This window comes from Anser brachyrhynchus (assembly GCF_964034855.1).
Source record: "Anser brachyrhynchus genome assembly, chromosome: 4".
NCBI classification, from domain to species: domain Eukaryota; kingdom Metazoa; phylum Chordata; class Aves; order Anseriformes; family Anatidae; genus Anser; species Anser brachyrhynchus.
The window spans coordinates 33,577,886-33,595,209 of NC_137698.1; the positions used below are offsets into that span (position 1 = coordinate 33,577,886).

Sequence of the window (17,324 nt, forward strand, 5' to 3'; positions counted from 1 at the left end):
GAGCTTAAACTACCTAAATGTAAATTAAGCTGCCTGCAGTAATCTATGCTGCAGATCCTATGTCAAAACTTCTAACAATGACATGCAAAGAAACAACCATGGACCATTTACAACTTAAATATAATTTTTTCTGATGACAGCTGTATGATCTTCCTCTGATTTAGAGGAACAAAATGTATTTAATCTAATCTATTCAAATCACTTCCTATTACGAAAGGCAGATGGTCTGGACTGATAGAAATTTGGTATGGGTGTATTAGCCTAATAAGCCACAGAAGTATGTAGGAAATGACATCTCAAAACAGTCAGTCAGCGTGCTTATTTAGGGGTCACTTGGGTGTTTCAAAGCCTACGGATTAATTGGATCGGGAGGCAAAGTACACTGTCTATTGCAATAAATCAAAAGAAATGAGTGGAAGATGTTTATTTCGGTAATAAGAAAGATTTCAGTTTCCACTCAGGCATCGTGCACGTGAACACATTGTTTTGTTCCCCCCTAAAAAAGGTCTTATATCATATCCATCAATGCTAGCTACAGCAGAAAATTAAGCTTCACTGGAAAGCAGGCTGCTGTTTTAACAATTTATATGTCTCATCTATATATCCATCAATACTTACTGATAGCGTAATCCCGTAATAACACTTCAAAGGGACGTGGATACAAACAGTCATAGTGGCCACCTCATTCTGGATGGTTAAGCTCATTTTCACGAATTCCCAGGTATATACTTGCCCTGCTGTAAACAAAACAAGATCACTATTACAAAGAAGGAAATATGAGGAATTTTTCTATGCCTACCTTCACTTTTTGAAAACACGGGGCAAGGCTTCTGTACCTTTCAAAGCAGACGAACAGGGTTAATGCATCTAATAGATAGAAACAGCTGTATGCAAATCGATGGGTATTTATGTTAGATGCAGTGCTGGCTGTCCTTGAGTTCTAATTACAGAAATGTTCTGGTTTACTCCTCTAGGTCCCAACAAGCATCAGAGTGCTGTGACCTGTTTACAGTTCAACAAGAACTTTGTAATTACCAGCTCAGATGATGGGACTGTAAAACTTTGGGACTTGAAAACGGGTGAATTTATCCGAAATCTAGTTACATTGGAGAGTGGGGGAAGTGGAGGCGTCGTGTGGCGGATCAGAGCTTCTAACACAAAGCTAGTGTGTGCGGTTGGAAGCCGAAATGGGACTGAGGAAACAAAGCTGCTGGTGTTGGACTTTGACGTGGATATGAAGTGAAGGACAGAAAGATTAATTTGTCCAAACGTGTAGACGATGTTCTCCTTTCCCTCCCCCTGAAAAAAAGAAAAAAAAAGAAAAAAGAAAAAAAAGAAAAAGGAAAAAAAATCCCTTGTCCTTGGTGGTGCAGGATGTTGGCTTGGGGCAACAGATCCTAAAGACCTACAGACTACGAAGGAGAAGACAAAGATGACGAACTCTAACTGACAAGTGAGGCATTTGCTGTCTCGTCACATAAAAAGGCTACACTTCCGACCGGGGCAGCTTTGCAAAAATACAACTTTTGAAATGAAACCAGGTGCAATTATTTCTTTACTTTCCTCCAACTGCTTCCTTCAGCAATTTGGAGATGAAAAAAAAAATTGTTACAGTTCTTGTTAACAGGTTATTTTACCACAAAGATCTCGAACGAAGCTGCACATGCAAGCCTGCTCGTGCACCCCTGGGCCCCCCCGGGTCCTGGCAGCCCCTCCGAGCAACGCGCTCCCCCTTAGCCCCGCTCTGAGCAGGGGTTGGACCAGATGACCTCCAGAGGTCCCTCCCAACCTCTATGAGCAGTCACTGATTGACTTTCAAAAACTAGAGAGCATCTGCAATGACAACAAAAACAAAACCAGAAAGAGTCCATTCCTGGTGTGGAAAAGCTGAAATATTACTGTGAATTGTTTTGTACAGTTTTATCAGAGCTTTTTCTTTTTTTTCTTTTATTCCTTTTTTTTTTTGCCAACCATTGCCAATGTCAATCACAGTATTAGCCTCTGTTTAATCTATTTACTGTTGCTTCCATCTACACTCTTCAATGCATAAGTTGCTCTGAGGTGGCAAGTTGTCCTGGGTTTTGAGAGTCCTCTGATGGATTTAATTCGCAATGCTGGTGCTAGAAGTAGGTCTTCAATTACGGGATTGTTGTCCCACCCCTGTACTGTATTCCCAGTGGCCAAACTTATTTATGCTGCTAAATGAAAGAAAGAAAAGCAAATTATTTTTTTTTATTTTTTTTTCTGCTGTGACGTTTTAGTCCCAGACTGAATTCCAAATTTGCTCTAGTTTGGTTACAGAAAAAGACTTTTTGCCACTGAAACTTGAGCCAACTGTGCCTCTAAGAGGCTGAGAGTGGAAGAGTTTCAGACAATTAAGAGTGAAGTTTGCCTGCAAATAAAGAATTGAGTGTGTGTGCAAAGCTTATTTTCTTTTTTCTGGGCAAAAATTAAAACACATTCCTTAGAACAAAGCTATTGCAGCCTGTTCTGTGGGGAAATTTTTCTTTGTGAGGGCTGTGGTGAATGGAATGAACATACATTAAAAAAAACTGACAAAATTTTTAAAAAATATTATAAAATACAAAAATGAAATAAAGTTGCTGGTCAATCTTAGTGTTTTACAGTATTTGAGAAAAAAACAACTGTTACAGTTATTGCTGGGAGGAACTGACAGAGCAAAAACTTACGTTTTTGTAAAGATGTCACATGCAAACAAAATGAGAAATGAAAGAGTCAAATGGTTTGCCTCATTCTCCAAGAGCCACAACTCAAGCTGAACTGTGAAAGTGGTTTAACACTGTATCCTAGGCGATCTTTTTTCCTCCTTTTTTTTTTGTTTTTGTTTTATTTATAGTCTGATTTAAAACAATCAGATTCCAGTTGGTTAATTTTAGTTATGTAACAACCTGACATGATGGAGGAAAACAACCTTTAAAGGGATTGTGTCTATGGTTTGATTCACTTAGAAATTTTATTTTCTTATAACTTAAGTGCAATAAAATGTGTTTTTTCATGTTAGTATGTCTTTTTTTTTTTCTTTATATTTCTTGTGGTTAATTTAATACTATATATCCTATGAAGCCTAAAGCAGGTCAAGTTGCTCAGCTTACTGGTAGATGCTAAAATATGTCTGGGGACTTTTTATGTAACACTTCCACAAACAGGTGCATGAGTGTCCTCTTCTTCAGTTGCTGTATAGGATTTGTCACACGGCCTTCAACAAACATGCGGTAAAGCCATTAGCTTCCTAGCGCTAGGAACGTGTCAGGATTTGACTCTGGAGGGAGTCAGCTATAAAAAGCATCTGAAGTACATAAAAACTTCTCCCAATAGCATCTTGTTACTGCATCTTAAATTGAAACTTGACGTTTATTATTTATGGATTTCAATCAATTGATTGCAGTCTTAACAGCGGAGAGTACATCCATAAATGCAACTAAAATCAAAGTTAGGATCTCAGGCAGGTTGAAATAAAGACTCTAAAGAAAAGAAAAACAACCCACAACATTCCAGATCAGTCCAATAGCAGCTCTATCAGAAACCAAGGTAAGCCATCAGCTGTCTTAGACACCTACCAATTGAGAGTCTGTTTCTCTCTTAAATCTCCTTGACCAAAATTACTGTTTTTGTCTGTGCCTTTTCTGTCAGGGCACACAATTTACTTGTTTGTGACAGTTTTCCCTATAGAAAACTGTAATTAAAATAACAACAACAACAACAAAACAAACACAAAATCCAAACCAAAGCATTAGAAGAGAAACCACATGGATGGAAGAGGCAAATATTTATATACTTATATATCAATGACTACGTGCTTATTCAAATGTAGTTCCAATTCCCACATTATGCAAAACAAGTAATGCTGAAGGATCACACTTCCATCTGGCCTCTAGAGATTAAAAAGCCATACAAAATGACTGAGCAGCTACAAATTGTAAAAAGCTGTTCATTGAATTGGTGTTTAAGAAAAAAAAAAATTGCAGTAAGCCCTGACACATAAAGCTATGATTGTCTTCGTATTTACGTAAAAACAATTAAAGAGCTAATCCTCCTGTCTAAAGTGACAGCCTAAGATTGCCAGAACTTCAGCACGTAGCTCAGGCGCACACCCTTTGGGGCCAGCAGAAATGCTCGATTCAGTGCCAGGCCCTGGTCCTGGGGACGCTGCTCTGCTGAGAACGCGGGTAGGACTCTCGGCCACCCCAAAAACAGGGACGTCAGCCTGGGCTGAGCTACTTACTGTAGGGGATGGAAATAGAATGGTAAAAGATGAATATTTAATGCAGGGACCTGAGCAACAGCTTTTAAGATTATGTAATTTTCTTCTGCGATTTGTAAAAATTGCAACAACATGTTTTCAAAGAGCAAAGGCACTTGCCTATCTGCACAGGAGAATGAGAGATTTCTGAGTAACATTGCGCTGGAGGGCAGGAATACAAATCAAGGCAGAAGACTGAAATGACTGAAGAGGAAGAATAACATCCAAATCAGTTCAAGCTGTGTGTAAGTACACTTTAAGCAGCCAATATGACCAGGATCAAAGTGTGCTTAACTAGAATTCAGAAGTTTTCCAGTTAATAGTGTAGCTCCAACACTATCTCACGTTCAGATTAATACAGACCAGCTTGAACCTGTTAAGCAAACCACATTTCTAGCTTCCTTTATCCCAGATATAGATAAAAAGTATTGCCTGCAAAGTCAAGATGTGATAGACTGTCACGTATTAACTACAAAAATCAGTATTGTACTTAAAATTTACTTTCTAAAGCACTTTTCCCCTTTGATAAAACAACTCTGTAAAGGTGTGTTAGCATTCTAAAGTCTTCCGGTTTTGCTAAATACCCTGTTTAGGTTTGCAGACATTCACATTGCTTATGAGATACCTGAACAACGTAGCTCAACGAGCAGAGGTTTGTTAATTTATTAAAGTGACAGCATTTCAAAAATGGGCCTGTACTAAACACATCATTTGTAAAAAAAAGTGTTCACACAGCTTTTCTTTACAGTACCCTTCATGCCAACATACTCACTGAAACATTCAGTTCGCTTAGTTTAGTTTGGCAGCACATGCTCCAATCGAGGCTGTTCAGAAATCATCTCGTCTTCATTTTGTGTAATTAGATTTTGATTTTTAGGGTGGGTATTTTTCTTTTTTTAAAATAAAAACATTTGTGAATACTAGCATAAGATTTGAACTGCTTTATGCTCTCAGTATGCATGCACTTGTTGAATCTAGTGGCTTATTCATTGTAGATTATATCAAAACGATAGCTGCAGCTACCCTAGAGAGATAATTGCACCAGTGTTTCTGGACTCTTGTCTTATTGCTGATTCCCTTATTTCCTTTCATTTTAGCCCTAGAAGGAGCTTCCTAATTTTCTCCTGTATCTGAAGCCAAGTCAACAACACTAAAAGGCTTTTGTGTAGTTATTCTTTTTTGAGCCTTGACTCTAGCCAGCAATAAGTCAGTCAGAAGGAGCATTGCCACTTCCTCCAAGATCCCATTCCTATGGTCTCACACACCCATTTACCTCCTCAAATGCTAAACGCAGCCATTTAACAGCTGCGTCTACACCAGTTGGTAGTTCAGATCCGCAGGTCTCCCAGCAGAGCATGGTGCAGGATTCCTTCGGGGTGTACCCAAATCAGCAGCAGCACTCCAGCAGCACGCCCTGTGCTCGCCGAACACCAGTGGCACGTGTGGGACCGAGCCAGAACTAATGCAACACCTCAAAAATACATTCACGTGGGCACTGGGTCTTCAGGACCAACACACTGGTGCTACAGCTCTGCTCCTGCTGCACACCACCAGTGGCTGGTGAGGGCATAACCTAACCCTTACCCAAGCAGGCCTTCGACAACCCTCTCCCACAGCAACATGGCTCCTGATAAGCAACCAATTCCCATCCAAACAGTAGGAGCAGAAAACAGCATCCACCAGATACCACTATGGAGTTTTTGCCAAAGTTTTCCACCAGCAAGTCTGCACCTGAATCATTCAGAAAAGGGAGTCATTAAATTCTGTGATTAGATAGGCAAAAGACCCAGATTGTAACAGTCAAAAAGAAAAATTATTTGAGTCACTCTGACCAAACAACTGTTAATTACTTGAAGGACAATATCCAAACATACTGACTACTGAATCCTGAAGAAAAGGGAGAGTATTTTCTCTCCTGCCATTTTATCTATAGCCTTGATCCTTGACCCTGGTACTGTACGAAAACGCACGTTGTTTGAGATGTTCAGTATTTTATGACATTTATGATGAATAACATGACCTATATGAGATATATTAGATTTTTTCAAACTTCTTCTAAAAATTGCATATATTCAAACATTTTTCAGTGACATGTTTCCTCAACCATCAGTGCAGGTTTATAAATGAAGTAGCTGCTTTAACAGAAAAGCTGTTCCCTCCTGCAACAGTCTGACAAAACTAGGCGTCCCCAGAAATTCAGCAGCCATTATGGGCTCTTGCTCCCTGTTCAAATTGCCAAATGGCCCGGCAGCTGTAGGAGTACTTCAGAGGACAGAAATGGTGCATTGTGCTACCCTGAGTGCACACTGCTGAGGTGAGATGCTGCAGCACTTCGTGTGACTGCAGTTGCCTAAGACCAATGGCTTTATGCCCACGTACATACTGCATTGCTCCAGCCCAGACGTCCACAGAAGTCCTATAAAATCATGACTAAGCATCACCTGGCCAGGACAGATCTCCCACCAACTAGAGCCAGCCAAACCCATTAATCACAGAGGTTGCCACTCAAGAGCCTGGCAGCACAGAAGAAATCCAGCAGCTGTTTTTAAACGGCACACTGTGCAGGGCAGTGGAAGGTGAGCAGACTTCCAAAGGTCTCCTCCAGCTCTCCCCCTCTGTCCTCACCTCTGCCTTGCTCAGACCCAACTTCAGCTACCCCATTCACAAGCTGGTTTGTCCCAGCACAGCAGCAATAACTTCAGTAAAAGATAATTATTTGTCCTCTGCATGTCTCTCTGTGCTGCTGGAATCTATTCTGTGCTTTCTGCCACTTTCTTCACAAGGACAACACGACCACAGCCTAACACGAAATGCTCCGAGGGAGTCCATGAGATAAGAACGCATCATTCAGCCTAGAGCGAGATGTTTGTCATCAGCATTGCTAAAATGATTTCCACCTTGAGACTAGACTGAAAGTAATGTTCTAGACCTGGTGCAACCAGACACATTTCAAGTTGATTTCGATACCCTATTTTTTTCAGACACAAAGCTTTTAGTGCCACAAAACTCATCTGGCCTGGGTGTCTCCATGCCTGCAAAACAGGCACATCCTAAGAAGCAGGATTGTGAGTTACGTTGCATAGAATCTGGGAGAGCTCACGGTCTACAGACAGGGAACAAACATGCAAGGTCAGTATAGGCTGGATCAGAAATGACCTGTGAAAATCAGAGGAAGGCAGGTGCAATGAATCTGGGGCTTTTCCTGTCCAATCAATGTAAGTCCTACAACAACTACTCTTGGGTATTTCATCATCCTCATCAACAAAGCATAGGAGCAAACTTTCTTTATGAAGCCTTTAGTCTGGCTGGCCTGTAATTGAGAACAGAACCAGCCACGTTAGCTCTGACTTGCAGGAACTTCTCTTACCTGGGGCGGGTTGTTCGATGGGAAGATGAATGGAACAGCCCCAAACTTCTGTCTGGCTCATCACGTCAGTCAGGCAGATGTCTGAGATGCAGGTTTTGCATGGTGCTTACGGTGCGCTATTCGAGAAGGCGTTGTTCTTTTAATTTTAAACAGGATACATGGAATGCAGAAGATCCAAAAAACTTCAAAGGCACTTGCCATTGCCAAAGGAGCTGCATTTTGACTAAGTTCAGCCTCTAGATTACATATTCAAATCTGACAGTGTGGGATGATGCTCACACCTTCAAGAGGCTTGAAGATTTCTAACGAATTGAGGCATTCAGATTAGTTGGCTATAAACACCAATGTGGTAAATTGAGCAGTACGACTGTTCCTAAATGGGAGTTTTATTTTCAGCTCCACCGTTTGAAATGAATTTCTAATAATACCACAGCTTTGCAGATACATAAACAATATAAAGCAGGCTTCCTTTACCCTGATACACAGAACTGAGTAGTACATTCCCCTCTCTTTTCAAACTGTCATTTGCTTTTAGGTTTCCTGATACATTTCATTGCTGATGTAAAATTTTTACATTATAGTTTGGAAAAAATAAAGAACTCAAAAGCTGCTGACTAGACAGGACTCCACAAATTTTCCTTCAGACTGTTTGCTGCTACTTGTGTGCTTTGGTGTTCCTCCTGTCAATTCTCAGCTGACAGGAGTGTGTGTTTCTATTAACTAGCGTACACATTTTCCCAAATAATTAAGATTTATAGAAACATGCTGTCCCCTGTGGAAAAGTTTCTTATTTTTTTTCTGCTGGTGTTTCTGATGCTGATTTATACCACGCATTAGACATGCACTGGATTCTCTGTTTACCGTTCTGCTGACTAGTGCCACACTTCAAATATCCCATTTCATCCAAAACAACACAGTAATGCAATGTTCCTTGTGTCCACTCTTACATCCCACACAACTTGCCATTACATTTCGTGACCAGATATATATCCAGACATGTCTGGATTCCCCTGTTCGCAGGCAGCCACTTACCAGCATGACCAGCCATAGAGACCTCACTGTTCATCGCTTTTGGCCACATGGCAGAATGGGAAGAACCCAGGTCAGAGGCGCAATAAGACGGAGGAATGCACCTCTGTGTGATTGCCACTAATGCAGCCATCAACCAGTAAAGCTAGGTGGGATATGGCTCCACTAAGGCCACAGGTCTCCAGTATTAGTTCAAAAATTCAAGATTATAACCTATATTTAAAAAAGATTCAACCTATGTATTCATTTCTACATACATTCACATATTGAAACGCTTCTTGCTTTACATATTAAAAAAAACCAACTTGCTGGCATAATTACCTGTTTTCCTCATTTCTTCCCTCATTTTCATTTTCTTTGATGCTTGCACTGCAGTTTCCTCATGTTTCACTTCCTCCTTTGTTATGTCCCTATTGCTTTTCTTTTCATTGCTTTACCACTCGTGTTCCCTGTTTTTCACATTTTTTTTTCTTCCTCATCTTCCCCTATTCCCAGACCTACCCCTTCACTTAAAACTTTCATATCCAGTTTCTCTCTCCTCCTTCTCCTTCACCCCAAGACATGAGCTGGTACACTACAGTCTTTTTCATGCCACTCTCATAAATACAAAATATACAGGACATATATAAGACTGATGTGAAACAAATACAGAGCCCACGAAAAAAATCATTTATTTATCTGCTTCAGCATTAAAGATCCAAAGCTCCTCTATCCACAGTCCACAAATGACTCAAATGGTCCAAAAGCTGTAGGATCAGGCCCTCTAAGCAAGGCCCAGTTTACCACCAATTTCACAAACAACTGAGAAACAAGGATTGCCTAATTAATCCTCATTAAACGTCCTCCCTACTGCTTTCTGCCAAAAGATAGTATTTGCCTAAAAATTATGTATTATCTTGCTCATTAGGAAATCTAATGTGTAAAAGCAAGTTTGAAAGTATTCTTCATTAGGAAACATGGGTGATGCAGGCTTTTCTAAATCTAGGCAGAATTCAGAAGATACTTGTGGTGAAAAGTCCCAAGACAAGTGCAGAAACCATCATCCCAACAGACGCCTGTTTGTTTCATAAAGCTATGTATAAATAAGAATGTGAGGCTGCAAATGAACCCCTATTCCAAACCCAACGGCGGCTGATTTTCCTTCCGGTACAACCAACACAACGCAGCTGGGGTAGGGCGGTCTGTCAGGGTATGTTAGGAATCACGTATAAAGCACGTCTAAAGCAATCTACTACACATTGCTCGCTAATTCTTAATATACAATGACAGCGTAGGCAATAAAAGCTCCAGAGCCAGCGTGATGATCTGACTGCATACTGGGTATACGACCCTAGTGCTGGTGAAATTTAACTGTTGTAGTGACACACTATATAGCCAGTTGAAAAAAGCCTGGGACATCCAGCACTGCTCTGAGATCTGGCTTCTGCATAGTGTTAAACCACCGTAACTTAATTCAAAGAGATAAGCAACTGTTAAGAAGGACACAAACTGTCCAAAGCAACAAAGCCACAGATAAGACACCTGGTCTTTGCAGGACAAAAAGCAACACAAACAAACAACCACCACAACATGAACAAACTAAACCAGCAAAACTCCAAACCAAATCCCTGCATCTTTCATCTGCATGTTTCATTTCAGCTTAATAATAATGTTACCAAGGGCAGGTGACCTCCTCACCTTGCAAATGCATGCCCACCCATCCCCAGCGCAAGCTCTTTGTGTGCCTCACTCACAGGCTCTATGGCTGCATTTACTCAACAAGAAAAAGAAATAGGATTTGCCTTACATTTGGTTGTGGGTTGTGTTTTTTTTCCCCTTCATTTTATTCAAGCATTTTGCTTTTGTTTTGTTGTATTACAAATAGGCAGAACAACAACTATTGCACTTCCCCATGGTTTGAACAAAGCTGGCAATAGATGGGTGTTGCTGCTTATCCTCTCTAGGGTGTAGAATCATTATATCAGGGAAAATAAATTAGAATTAGACAGAGGTTTGAAGCCCAAAAAGCATGACACGTGGCTAGCATTGTATCTTGAACGCCTGAGGTAAAGAAGTCATCCCCACTGACAACCAGCCTAATCCCCATACAGCCAACAAGAGCCACCACATAGCACACAGCAGCAGTTAAACCTAACAGTAAAGGGAACAGGAGCTTTTCCATAGACATGAGGAGTGCACCAGAGAAGAAGAAAACCCCACGGGTCTGACAGCAGCACATCGCGATTTGCTCTGGGGTAGTCCACGCGTTGCTCCTGTTGCGCAGTCTGATTTATCAGACAGCGCAGTGCAGACAAAACTGTTCTGACAGGAAGACAGGATCTCCTTTCATCTTTGACTCTCCGAACAAATTACGCTCTCTAATTAATGCCCGAACCCCGTCATTTGTGCAGAGAAACCGGAGCTTCAGTTTTCTGCACCAGAGGAGAGCCCTCCTCGCCACAGGTGGGCGCACGCTGAGGGGCCTGCGGCCTCCTCTGCCTCCCGGGCCTACACACCGGGCCTACACACCCTATAAAAGAGTGGCTTTCCCCAAGGCTCTGCTCTAAAAATTCGGACTATTGCCCCTAAATATTGCTCTTACTGTCACATTGGGGTTTGGTTTGCAAAAGAGGTGAGACAAAGATGCCCCTTCACAAGTTGTATCATTCTTTTAGCTCTGCGATAAACAGGACAAAGTCCTCTCAGTCACACAAGTAATTAAATGGCAGTGCCAGTACCTCGCGCTAAGCCCTTGCCTGCATTTTACGACTCCTCTGCTGCACCCACATTAGAAACAACTGACCATGAATTTCACGTGCAGTATTTTTCCCTTTCAGGAAAAATAGCTATTTCGTCTTGTCCTTACGAAATGCAGAACACCTACTTTCAGTGTGACCCTCGTCTCTCTGCCAAATGGGGAGTAAAACTGCACCGCTCTCGGGGAGCCACGCGTGTTTTGGAGAGCCACTCCAATTCAGAAGCCTGCTGTGGGAGGTGGAGTGTCTTTTGAGATTAGTGTTTGGTAGCGAGAGCATCTTCCTGCCTAAGTTTCCATCTCACATGTTCTTAGACATTTTCCAGCATCCACCCGATGTGCATCGAACAGTGAGCAATTGAGAGTTCAAGCAAATGATATGGAGGAATGGATAATTAGCCCCTAGGAATGCATCCAGCTACAGTTATACTCCATGAAGGTTGGAGACCCAATCCTCCTCAATTAAATCTGATACTGAAGGAATTTATAGGGCTTTATCCAAGCTACTAATTCGCAATTTTACTGCAAACAATTTACAATCAAATGAAGTGAAAGCTAGAAGCAAAGAGTACATTAATGACCTAATTTTCCTTTTGCGTTTCTCTTAGTTTTATCTTCCAGTTAAGACCAATCTTAAAATTACAAAAATATGCCAGTAAATAAATAAAAACTATTTTATTTTAGCTATTACTGCATAAAAGCTGAATTGTGAATATGAACTTCAGTGTTGCCTTCTGCTGAGGACAGACTTGTATCACCAACCTCCAGTAAAAGAAACTGGGAAAATATCACCACTTCTCAGACTGAAAATTCTTGCCCCAGCAAAGCAGTATAAAACGTATCACAGTATCTCAGTAGAAAATCTAGTGTTCTGGGCTAGCAATATGCGATTTGTAAATTATACAGCCATGTGCGCTATAAGATGTGACTTAAAAATACAATAAATATGCTGTCAGAAAGGAAGCATGAATGTCAAAGCAGCTATTTGCAATACTCCACTGGAGCTCTGTCTATACCAGGAGAGATCTAGGTACAGCCTAAATAAGAGAATTTTTATTAGGTCTAAAGGCACTGGTCAAGTGACAAAGACCTCAGTCTAGGGGTTTCTGTTTCACAGGAGAGCAGTCAGCCTGTGCCTTGCTCCTAAAAGAGACACCCTGCTGCACTCTGAAAGGGGCTCTAGGGCCGAGCTGACCTGCTGAGACAGTCAGGTAACTCACGTGTTTATGAGCAGCTGATTCTTTGGAGGTTTAGTGAGCTGAGCTGGCTCAAGAGGGTCAGTCAGCCGCCAACACAAGGGAAGCAAGTGGCCAGGAGCAAGGCAGGGCTGCCTCTCCCAGCCACAGAATGCTGCTAAGACCTCAGGAGACACTGAGTCGGGTCAACATCTCAAAGCTGTCTCCTTCCATTCTCACAGCTCCTGTTTCACTTTCATCCCATGCTTGCCTGACACTCCAACCCCCCAGAGCTATGTAGGAAAGCTGCTGTAGGAGCAGAAATCCCAACCACTGGTGAGAAGGTATTCAGGGCCTGGGTCAGAACTTGCTGCTTTTGCCTTCAGGTGTACCTGCACTGTGTTCACTTACCACGAGCCCCAAAGAAATGCACAGGAAGAACCTGCAGTTACACAGCTTGATCCCATCACAGAAGAAAAATCTGAGTCCTGTTTAAGATGTGAAATTGCGAGATGCTGAGACACATATCTGGACAGAAGGCTGGCTCTGGCTTGACTTGGCTGAGTAATGTGAATCGGTAGGCCACCAAGGGAAGTAATACAGCAAGGTAAATGAAATTTGCTTAGCAGAATGCACTCTCTCCAATGGTTTGAAAATGAATTCTTTCTTCTTCTAGCTAAGCAAACACAATGCACGGCATTCTTCTGAACCAGAAGCATATGATAGAAACACAAGTTGCGATAAGCACTTCCCCACGAGTGTCCTCCTTGGCTAACAAAAGAAGCAGCGAGAACCTGTACAGCTGAACTAAGCATTAGTGCCCACAGAGAAACAAATGTCAGCCCAGGTCTTGCTGGGCTGAGGTACAGGAGGAACAACCAGATCTGGATAATTTGAGCAGGACACCATCCTAAGAAGGAGTGCCTGGGGAGGCACCGGTGCTGATCGTTAGATCTCACCACAGAATACTTGGCAAAGTCAGGGAGTGGTATACAATTGCAGTTTTAAATCAGCCTTTGTACTCCACTACCCTGGAGCTGCTTCGTGGTGGTCCAGTCTTCCAGCACAAGATGAGGTAGCTACAAAATGCCAACTGCCAATGGCCCCAGGGCTGCTGCAGCTTTTCCTCAGGTGCAGAGGTTACCCAGGTACCCTTCCTGCCTTCCCTTCCTCGCAATTGCCTTTGAATGCACAGTCATTAACCACAAAGATTTCCACTACCCAATAAACATTTCAATCATTTCTCTATGCTAATCTTTTTTAAGGGTTTAAATTAGCTAAAACCTAAATTTTGGTACCAGAGCAGGGCAAAAAGCTTTCAGAAACAACCAACAATATTGGTGAAAAAACAAATTTGCCATCTACTTTGGCAACAAATTGCCAAAAGAGAGATTAGGCTGAACAGGCAGAGGCATAATTGGAAGATGAACACACATGTACAAGTAAAGTTGCATTTCAGAACTATGCATTAGGTGCCAATCATCTTAATGTGAGAAAACAATACAAGGATTCACAGGGCAGACGTCCAAAGACTCCAAGAGACCTAAAATGCAAAGGATGTATAAAAGCTTTACACAAAATCTACAAATATTTGAAGGGTGTGAAGCTAGGAATTTTGTGGGTTCAAATGAAGAGAAAGATCTAAGCGTAACAGGAAGAAATTACAAGAAATCAGACCATCAGGATAAAGACGTTTCACAGTAAAATTTAATAGGCAGCGAAATGGTTTCCCAAAGCAAGAAGCTGAAGTTTGAAAAACCTTGACTTTAAAAGCACATCAGAAAAAAATATCTGAATAACAATTCAGATTTGAAACTTGGAAAACATATAAGGCTGTAAATCACTGAGAATAGAAGCGTACGTGCTTTTAAAGATTTAGCTCTCAGCAAGGAAACATCTCACAGAGAATATGCCGCGCGATAGCAATACTGGTCTAGAACTTTTCCCACTTGTAGTACGCATCTCTGTTTCCTTCCTTCTCCCTCCCCCCCAAGCCAATATCGACCATTTCCACCATGCAGCAAAGTGGGACGTGTTCTGGCGATGTGCAATTACTCGTTGGAACACAAACAGTACCGATACGCTGCGGTAATCTCAACGGTAGCCTCTAATGGAAGTTGTCTGCTTATTTCCATTTCCATCGGGACAGCAGCCTGTGATGCGACTAGACTGTCGGTCTGAGCTAGACTGTACCCCCGAGACACCTCAACCACTCAGTGTGTTGGAAGAGTCATTTTAAGAAACAACGTTCTTTATCCCTACTTGACTCCATGCCAAGGGAGTCGCACAAAAACCTTGGGATATTTCAGTGCTATAGGTTACGTAACAGCTACTTTTCTGAAACCTCATCTAAAACCCTCAGTTGTTCAAAAAACAGCAACAAAACCGTCCTGATAATTAGCAAATTTTCCCTCTGATAGTCAGGAAACTGCAAAAACTTAATAAGGTTTCTCAGTTTCTTTATCTTCCTCTCCTGTAACTGCAGAACCGCTGATCTCCAAGCACATTTGGGTTTCTTTTCTCTTTGTTTCTTATGTAATGATGTAGTTGGACCTGTTCCCTTCTGAACCCCTGTTAGGAACATCTCCCTGCTATTCTAAGTACCAACATCCTTTAATCCCTTCCCTAATTTAAATATATTCTAAGTGGCACTTAGCTCTCTACTGGGACTCCAAAGCAGGCACTTTTATTAGGACAGACCTATACAAACTTCATTTTCCAAGTGCAAGACGTTGCACTCACTCCTTGGAAGTATCAGCGCTGGTGTGGAGGCAAAAATCCCAACCTCCCAACCTTCTCTTGCTCAGCAGCAAGACTAAGGGCTGCAAAAGGACCAGCTCATCTCCTGTGACTCATTTTTGTAAGAGAAGTCACAGGTCTAGTGACACTGAAGTCTCTAAAAGGCTGTACAGAGAGCTGAATGCCTTTTTTTTTTTTTTTTTTTCTTCAGTGGAAGCCTGGAAAGGTTTCTGGAAAGTAAGGAAGTGTCACTTACAGAACATAGCCAAAACTTCTCAGCCAAAAATCTGCAGGTGCTTTAAAGAAATACCAGTATCATTATCCTCATTTTGCAGATGGAAAAGCAAAAGCAGAGAAAGGTAATGCCAATCTCAGCATCATGAACTCAACTCAGATTTCCTGGAATTGTTCACTAAGACACAAATCCGTTCTTTATCCAAATTTATTTAACATGTAATGAAATAGATTCCAGAGAACTTGGCCTGCTCTATATAGGAAAAACATAAAAATTCATATAACATTGGTTTTGTCTGTGCAAAAATCAAGATTATATGCACTGATCTCCTTAGTCTCTACTTGGTTTCAACTGAAGAGAGGTTAGAGAGAAAAAGTGAGCTTAGAAAAATGAAAAGCATTACTTAAGGCTTGCACAACATAATCTTACTTTAAATTCTAAGGTGAAATTCTTGACCTAACTGGAGCTCCTACTGATTTCAGTGGGGCAAGGTTTTCACCTCTTAATATGTGGTAAAGGGAAGGAGAAAAGATCACTTTCTAAAGGCACTTTAAAGAAGTACTGCATTCAAAGCAAAGAAAAGTTAAGTCAAATATTTCATGTAAACTCAGTGAGCTCATTTCCCAGATGAGCTAGATATCTGCTGAGCTTGCCTTAAAGGGCAAAAAGCAAAGATGGCTTCACCTCCTAAATGTGGCCTGGGGCACAGTTATGATGATTTACCTTAAGACAGTTTAAATGCTCTTGGCTTATTCTGAGTGGAGATCACGTCTCCTGACAGCCAAAGATACTGAGACACTGAGGTTAGGTCAGAACCCGGCCTCAAGTCTCTGGAATAAAATAGAAAAGGTACATCACAAACAACTGAAAAGGACAACAGCCATCATCTCAAAAAGCTGTCAGAGAACAGCTTTGTTAAAGAACAGGAGGGCAGTAATAGTAATTAAAAATAGTACATTAATTGAAAAGTTGAATTTTTCTTGCATGTTATCTGGCACCTACTGTCGGATAATTGCAAGCAAGCATAAGTAAGAAGTGTCAGCCTGCCATAAGCAATGGCAACAACCTCATGGGAGAGAAAAGTCTTCAGGAAATTGTGGAAGACAAAGCGTTACTTAAAGACGAGAAAGAAGCAGTTATACCAACAAGAAAAAGAAGAACAGGGAGGATCAGATTTCAGTACACCTACTGGTAACTGATAAGGTTAGAGAACACCAACATTTTAATCTGCAGGCATGGACTGAATAGCAAGATGATTGGTAACAGTCAACACAAATGGCATCAATGTAAACATTATTAGAAAACCTACCAATAATGCCCTAATATACTTCAGGCAATATTTTCACAGTAAATCAAGGGGAATCTAAGTAACATAAAGCAGGAATACTACTAGTTGAAAAACTGCATATGAAGGATAGCTGTCACCAGCTTCTTGTCTTACTGAGACTCATAGAATACAACCATTTCATCGGTGCCTGGGATGATGCGATACCCTTGCTGTGTTTGCAGACCACATCAAGTTGCAGAGGGCAAAAAGTGCTGGAGAACAGGAGTAGAATCCCAAACAATCCTAAGAAAATGGAAAAGTGGTCTGAAATAAATAGAATGTACCTTGGTAAAGACAAACGCTAAGTGTAATACTTCAGATCTTGTCAGCCAGCTGAAGGTCAGAACAATCAACTGCACAAATACTGGATGCAAAATCACTGGCTAGGAGACAGAAAAGGACCTGGGGGGTTAAAATGGCTCAGAAATCAAACATTAATCAACACTGTCACGCTGCT

At 41.3% G+C, this 17,324-nt stretch overlaps 1 protein-coding gene and 1 long non-coding RNA gene across 7 annotated transcripts in view; one reads left to right on the forward strand and one right to left on the reverse strand.

Moving 5' to 3' along the window:
• FBXW7 (F-box and WD repeat domain containing 7) overlaps positions 1 to 3,021 on the forward strand; it is a 168,014-nt gene extending 164,993 nt beyond the window's left edge. For all 6 annotated transcript variants that reach the window (XM_080589418.1, XM_080589417.1, XM_080589419.1 and 3 more), the window contains one exon: positions 975 to 3,021. In XM_080589418.1, the coding sequence (XP_080445544.1) occupies positions 975 to 1,243 (269 nt within the window). In that variant the 3' untranslated portion in view covers positions 1,244 to 3,021. The remainder of the gene's footprint in view (positions 1 to 974) is intronic.
• Positions 5 to 17,324, reverse strand: part of LOC308194066 — a 57,485-nt gene continuing 40,165 nt past the window's right edge. Inside the window, exon 3 of the long non-coding RNA XR_013950224.1 lies at positions 5 to 737. This is a non-coding gene — a long non-coding RNA (uncharacterized lncRNA). The remainder of the gene's footprint in view (positions 738 to 17,324) is intronic.